Raw genomic sequence first — 7420 nt, 5'->3', positions numbered from 1 at the left:
ACACGTGAGGGGTAAACAGCACAAGCGCCAGTAAAAGCAGATGGAAAGTGAGTGTAAAATGTGACTATGACAGGACAGGCCCCACATTCCTTCCCCTCCGTCCCCCCCACAACCTGCCTCACCTTTCACCTCCCGGGCCCAGTACCTTCCAGGTGGCCCCATAGTTGACACAGGGGCCGCCCCACGACCAGTAGAACTCCACCACCCAGGCGCCCGACCAGTTCCCAAGCAGGTCCTTAACCCCATCCGCCTCCAGAATGTTCACCGGCTCCTGGCTGCTGTACAGCCGGCCGGTGTGGCCGTGACACAGCAGCTGCGCCAGGAAGGCGGCGGCGGCGGCGGCCAGTGCCGGGTGTCTGCCCCGGGCCGCACGGCGCCATTTTCCTAACGGCCGCCCTCCCGCCGCTTCCTCGCTCGAGCGACTTCTCCTCCCAACCGCCTTCGCCCCCGCGTGACGTCTGCACGGGGGGATGGGCGGGGCCGGGGGAGCCTCACCGTCACCAAGCAACAGCCACCTCGCGCTACAACTGCTCATTCACAAAAACAAACTCTCCTGTCTCGCTCTGCAGCTGCAGGGGGGGACACTGCCACGTTTCGAGGAGCCCTGTCTACATTGGGAAAGCTCACCGCTCCATTTAAACACATATTCCCACATCCCACTTGCCTGCATTTGGCCCATTTCCCTCGAAACCTTTCTATTCATGTACCCATCCAAATGCTGTTTCAATGTTGTCACTGTACCTGCATCTACCACATCCTCAGCAAGTTCATTCCACATGCAACTCACCCTCTTTCAAAATGTTGCCCCTCCGCTTCCTTTTAAATCTCTCTCCTTACATTAAAAAAAATGCCCCCCCTAGTTTTGAGTTCCCCTACGCTAAGCAAAAGCCATTTGCTATTCACCTTACCACCACTCCTCATGATTTTATCAATCTCAATGAGGTCAACCTCCTGTGCTCCAGTGAATAAAATCCCAGCCTCTCCTTATAACTCAAACCCTCCAGTCCTTACAACATCCTGGTAAATCTTTATTAAACCCTCACTAATCGTATTCTTCCTAATACAGGGTCACCAGAACTGTACTCAGTACTCTGAAAGTGGCCTCACCAACATCCTGTACAACCTCAACATGATGTCCCAACCCCTCTCCTCAGTGGTGTGAACAATGAAGACAATGTTGCGAAACGCCGCCTTAACCACCCTGTCTACCAGTGATGCAACCTCCAAAGAACTATGTACCTGAACACCTCCGCCCCATGTCTGTCTGTTCCATAACACGACTCATGGCCCGATCATTATCTGTACACGTCCTTGTTTTAGCAAAAATGCAACCCCTTGCTTTTATTAAGCCTCTCTCTCACACACATACTCGATCTCTCAGACAGACACACACACCCCTCAACACTCTCACACTCGCAGCCTCACTCCATCACACTCTCACTTTCCCAAGCATGCACACACACACTTCTGTGCACACTCACACACAAACTCACATGCACATGCTCTCACTCTCTCATGCACACACACACACACACACACACACTACTCTTTGGGGTGAAATTGTATTGGCAGAATTATATTTGCAGATACATTCAATTTTGTTCAAAAAGCACACAATCTGCCGGCAGTCAATGCATGTAATATTTTACAAATTCCGACTTTGGAAACAGAAACTGACTCAAGATTGGAATACTGACAGACTCAAATCTCACACCTTTAATGCATTGTCTGAGGGGAGATATCTTTGTTTTATAAAACCTTAAGTCATCTCAAGAACATTGTTACATAGTAATGAACCAAAGCCCACACCCATTCTAAGAGATGAAGACTATCTATGTTTGTTCAATATATTCTATCAGTTGCATGACTCTGATCTTTTGATATAAGTTCTGTGTCTTATGATGCTGTTTCATGAGGCTTATATATTGATGAGCTGAAAATGTGATGCAGGTCAGGCAGCATCCAAGGAGCAGGAGAGTCGATGTTTCGAACTGAGAGACTTGGGTCTTTTCTCATTGGAAAGAAAGTGGTTAAGGGGGGGATTTGATAGAGACATAAAAGATGATCAGAGGATTTGATAGGGAATACAGAGAAAGACTTTTTCCTAGGATGATAACGTTAGCTTGTACGAGAGGGCATAACTACAAATTGAGGGGTGATAGCTTTAAGACAGATGTCAGAGGCAAGTTCTTTATACAGAGAGTGGTAAGGGCGTGGAATGCCCTACCTGCTAAGGTAGTCAAGTCAGCCACATTAGGGAGATTTAAACAATCCTGAGATAAGTGCATGGATGATTTTGGGATAGTGTAGGGGGACGAGCTGAGAAGAGTTCACAGGTCGGCACAACATCGAGGGCCGAAGGGCCAGTTCTGCATTGGATTGTTCTATGTTCTAAACTTAGTGCAGGAGGCTGAAAGAAATGAGCAGCTTTAAAACAAAAACCTCTTGGAGCTCAAAGCTTTCAATGAGAGTCTGAGCCCGGTGGTAAGTTCAGGTAACCTTTATTGCAACCCAACTTTGTTACAGCTTCAGATCCCCCCAGCAAAGAGGCAGAGAAAAAGTAGTTGCTTTTTGAACAGCTCAAGGTGAAAGTGCACACACCACACCTCCCCTGGCCCCATCCCCACCTCACTGTCTTTACTATTGGCCAGCACCAAGTTGTCCACTTGAAATTGGATCCTTGGTACAGCCGTAACCCGGAGGAAGTATTGCCTCACTCAGCAATTTCAACCCATACCCTGTCTCCAGGTAAGTTTCTCCCCGCTCCTTTGCCAGGAAGGGGCAGTGTAGAGTCAACCAGACTGCTGTGGGTCTGGAGTCACGTGTAGGCCAGACCGGGTAAAGGATGCAGCTGGAACGACTGAGTGAATCCTTTCCCACAATGGCCGTTCCCTTCCCTAACAAGGGAGAGAGTGAATCAGATGGGGGCTTTCTCCCCCACACCACCCTGAACAAGGAATTCTACTTTTGCAAAACATTCTTTTCTTTTGTTTTTCCACATAATTGAAAGCACCATCCCACTCTCTCTCCCCCTCTGTTCTCACTCTGATCTAACTAATTCCCCTGAAGGTGCTGATTCAGGATCTTACAGGGACAGAAAAAGCAAAAACATCAAGACTGATATCTCTCTGAATTTTGAATATCTCCACCTGAAACGGTCTCATCGTTAGATTGCGAACTCCACATTTCTGACCGAATACCAATTCTGCCATCTGTCGTGGCGGGATTCGAACCCGGGAGTCCCCGGAACCGGGTTGATATTCCAATCGATAATGGGACTCGGCCGTCACTCCTTCAATCCCCCTGCGATGGCATGTGAACTCGTTGGTGCTTCCGCAGGTGGAAGGAGTAGGTGAAGCCCTTCCCACACTGACAGCAGATGAACGGCCTCTCCCCGGTGTGGATCCGCTGGTGCCTCAGCAGGGTGGAGGATGTGCTGAAGGCCTTCCCACACTCAGGGCAGGTGTAGGGCCTCTCCCCCGTGTGGACCCGCTGGTGGCTCCGCAGGTTGGAGGAACAGGTGAAACCCTTCCCACACTGAGAGCAGGTGAACGGCCTCTCCCCCGTGTGGACCCGCTGGTGGGTCAGCAGGGTGGAGGAATTGCTGAAGGCCTTCCCACACTTGGGGCAGCTGTAGGGCTTCTCCCCTGTGTGGACCCGCTGGTGGGTCAGCAGGGTGGAGGCCTGGGTAAAGGCCTTCCCACACTCGGGGCAGCTGAAGGGCCTTTCTCCTGTATGGATCTGCTGGTGCCTCATCAGGGAGGAGACGTGGGTAAAGGCCTTCCCGCACTCAGGGCAGCTGAAGGGCCTCTGCCCTGTGTGGACGCGCCGGTGGCTCCGCAGGGTGGAGGAATCGCTGAAGGCCTTCCCACACTCGGGGCAGCTGAAGGGCCTTTCCCCGGTGTGGACACGCCGGTGGCTCAGTAGAGTGGAGGAATACCTGAAGGCCTTCCCGCACTCTGGGCAGTTGAACGGCCTCTCTCCTGTGTGGACCCGCTGGTGGGCCAACAGGGCGGAGAAAAACACGAAGGCCTTCCCGCACTCGGGGCAGCTGAAGGGTCTTTCCCCCGTGTGGTCCTGCTGGTGGGTCAGCAGGTGGGAGGAATGTCTGAAGGCCTTCCCGCAGTCGATGCAGGGGAATGGCCTCTCCCCGGTGTGACTGCGCCGATGAGTCTCCAGGGCAGACAGGAAACGGAAGCCTTTCCCACAGTCACCACAGTTCCACGGTTTCTCCAGAGGGCGGGATTCCTCGGGTTTCTCCATGGCCACAGCTTCAGCTGCTCACAAACACGTGTAGAGCCCCTCCCTGCCGTGAAATCCCCTTCCCAGGCTGTATAACGGTTTCAGGCTCCACGCACAGTGCGCTGCAACAGTGGGGTCTCTCGTCCAGTCCCACTGATGCTGAAAACATACTCAGACAGGAACCAAAAAGCTTTGGTCCCGCTCAGAGAAATCACGGACGAAAATCTTTGCTGGCCACAGTGGATTGAGTGACTGTCAGACATTGACATCAAAGTGAGGACCGGAGATGCTGGAGAGTCAGTCGAAAAATGTGGCACTGGAAAATCACAGGGGAGTCAGGCAGCATCCTAGGAGCAGGAGGGTCAATGTTTCGGTTATAAGCCCTTCGTCTCTTGATTTTAAAACTTCCCTCTTCAAATCTTCAAAAATCCTGTCAGAATAGATTACAAAAGTCATCACTGTCAGTGCAGGGTAGAAATTCTGAACAAGGAATTCTACTTTTTGCAAAACATTCTTTTCTTTTGTTTTTCCACATAATTGAAAGCACCATCCCACTCTCTCTCCCCCTCTGTTCTCACTCTGATCTAACTAATTCCCCTGAAGGTGCTGATTCAGGATCTTACAGGGACAGAAAAAGCAAAAACATCAAGACTGATATCTCTCTGAATTTTGAATATCTCCACCTGAAAGCTAATATCTTTCCCAACACTGGGATCCTGCTGAGAGTGAGCAGGTCTGATTTTGGGAAGCAAAAGAAAGTGTGTCAATTCAGGGTGAACCTGCCTCACAGCTTCTTGAGGAACAACCAGACACAAGATGGTTAATGTCCCCAGGAAGGTGGGAGCAAAATGAGACGTCAAGGCATTAACACCGACATTAGAGAGAAAGTGAACCTATTGACGTGGCAAAAGTTAGTGGAAAGCCAGAGTCATAGAGATGTACAGCACAGAAACAGACCCTTCTGTCCAACACGCCTGTACTGACCAGATATCCTCAATCAATCTAGTCCCATTTTCTGGCATGTGGTCCATAGCTGGGGTCATCCCCACCCCCTGTCCTGAGACCTTGAGCCTCCAAGCTGACCCACAAAGGTTCGGTTTGTCCTCGATTCTTTCCCAGTTGTCTTTTGTAGGTTTTGAAAACTTCCCCAATCCTCTGTTTCCCCTCAGCGTTGGAGGCTAAGGAGTAACCTATAAAATCATGAAGGGCATGGATAGGATAAATAGACAAAGCCTTATCCAGGGGAGGGGGTTGGGGGAAAAGAGTCCAGAACCAGAGGGCATATGTTTAGGGTGAGGGGAAAAAATACAAATGAGATCTGAGGTGAAACCTTTTCACACAGAGGGTATTACGTGCATGGAATGAGCTGCCAGAGGAAATGGTGGAGGCCAGTACAATTGCAACATTTAAAAGACATCTGGACAGGTGTATGAATAGGAAGGGTTTGAAGGGATATGGGCCAAATGCTGGCAGTTGGGATGAGATTGGGTTGGGATATCTGGTTGGCATGAACGAGTTGAACCGAAGGGTCTGTTTCTAAGCTGTACATCTCCATGACTAGTTGGACCACTTCCCGCTCCTCCGCCCTTGAGCCCCAGTTTTCTCATTTTCCCTCCCCCCACCTTGTCTCAGTCCCAACCCTCGAACTCAGCACCACCTTCCCAACCTGCAATCTTCTTCCTGACCTCTCCACCCCCCCCCCCGCTCCCACTCCGGCCTATCACCTTCACCTTAACATCCTTCCACCTATCGCATTTCCAACGCCCTCCCCCAAGTCCCTCCTCCCTTCCTTTTATCTTAGCCTGCTTGGCACACTTTCCTCATTCCTGAAGAAGGGCTCATGCCCGAAACATGGAATCTCCTGCTCCTTGGATGCTGCCTGACCTGCTGCGCTTTTCCAGCAACACATTTTCAGCTCTGATCTCCAGCATCTGCAGTCCTCACTTTCTCCTCTTGCTAATATACCACTTGCCTTGCTGATTGCTTGCTACACCTGTCTGACAAATGACAGTGACTGGTGTAGAAGGATGCTGAGGCCTCTTTGTCCATCCACACATCATTCCTGATAAAGGGCTCATGTCCAAAACGTTAACTCTCCTGCTCCTCGGATGCTGCCTAACCTACCGTGCTCTTCCAGTACCACAATGTTTGACCCTGATCTACATCTACATTTAAACAATGCACTTCCTTTCTGCGTTTGTTTTCCACAGCCAAGGCGATAACTTCATATTGTGGTACTGCATTTGCCATGTGTTTACCAATTATGGTCTTCTCTGTATCGGAGAGCGAGTGCAAACTTGGGGAACGATTCGCCGAGTATCACAGCTGTGCCCGCAGAGGGCGGCCAGACCTCTCAGTAACCACCCATTCCAATTTCCTTCCCACCCCCTTTCTGACATGACCATCTTTGGCCTCCTCCATTGCCACAACGAATCTAACCGCAAATTGGAGGGACAACACCTCATCTTCCGGGCAGCCTGCAGCCCGAAGGACTCAACGTTGAGTTTTCCAATATCAAAAATCCTCCCTCTCCATTCCCTGACTCCATTCCCATCCCCGCCCTCCTCCCTGCCACCAACAAGATTCATTCCTCCGATTGACCAACCAGGTCGTACCCTCTAACTGTCTTGACCTTTTCCCACTTCATCCCCACCCCCTTTTCTCTGCAGCTTCTGCACCCAGCCCCCAGCCCTGAAGAAGGGTTAAACCGATTCGTCGACCTCTCCACCATCTGATGCCTCCTGCCTAACTATTTTGCCAATTGAGATACAGACCTGGATCAACGTTTCCGGAGTCTGTCCCTGCCGAATTCACTCTTTCCTTTCAGTTGCTGCAAGTCAACAATTGAACTACAGAATGAAAAAGAAATGGAAAAGGGGGCGAGATAAGAGAGTGCCGTACTCACAGATCTGGGACAGAGGAAGGAATGTGCAGTCTGGGTAAAGCTCTATCTTTATTCAGAGAGAGAGGATCAGGAGCTGCAGCTTGAGAAGTTCAGAGTCCAACTTCCGCATTCAGACAATGGGCTGCCTCTGATTGGCAGGAGGACCAGTCTCCTTCCGGTCCTCCAATGTTGCCTAATGGTCAATTAAAAGAAGGTCTCGCCCCTATTTTGCGTACAGCGATGAGCATGCTCAGTGTTTTGCTGACACTGGCCAGCATGCGCACTGCGTTGCTG

At 50.6% G+C, this 7420-nt stretch overlaps 1 protein-coding gene across 2 annotated transcripts; it reads right to left on the bottom strand.

The window, feature by feature from the left end:
- Nucleotides 1-2518: 2518 nt before the first annotated feature.
- On the bottom strand, nucleotides 2519-7215 carry LOC132808026 (zinc finger protein 239-like). Of its 2 annotated transcripts, none has more exons than XM_060821924.1 (2): nucleotides 7148-7215; nucleotides 2519-4672 (listed from the first exon to the last, which is right to left on the bottom strand). In XM_060821924.1, exon 2 carries the CDS (start codon nucleotides 4261-4263, stop codon nucleotides 3295-3297), a length of 969 nt encoding a protein of 322 aa, XP_060677907.1. In that variant the 5' UTR covers nucleotides 4264-4672; nucleotides 7148-7215; the 3' UTR covers nucleotides 2519-3294. The 2 variants fall into 2 exon arrangements, with proteins under 2 accessions (XP_060677907.1, XP_060677908.1); XM_060821925.1 differs by lacking the exon at nucleotides 7148-7215 and adding an exon at nucleotides 7017-7035.
- Between the last annotated feature and the right edge of the window lie 205 nt (nucleotides 7216-7420).

This window comes from Hemiscyllium ocellatum, assembly GCF_020745735.1.
Source record: "Hemiscyllium ocellatum isolate sHemOce1 chromosome 27 unlocalized genomic scaffold, sHemOce1.pat.X.cur. SUPER_27_unloc_3, whole genome shotgun sequence".
In the NCBI taxonomy this organism is placed as follows: domain Eukaryota; kingdom Metazoa; phylum Chordata; class Chondrichthyes; order Orectolobiformes; family Hemiscylliidae; genus Hemiscyllium; species Hemiscyllium ocellatum.
Note: the sequence above shows the minus strand (reverse complement) of the source record. Positions and strands in the feature narration are given on the sequence as shown.

Excerpts from the sequence above, each read along its gene's own strand:
- LOC132808026 (XM_060821924.1), bottom strand. The coding sequence starts at position 4,263 with ATGGAGAAACCCGAGGAATCCCGCCCTCTGGAGAAACCGTGGAACTGT.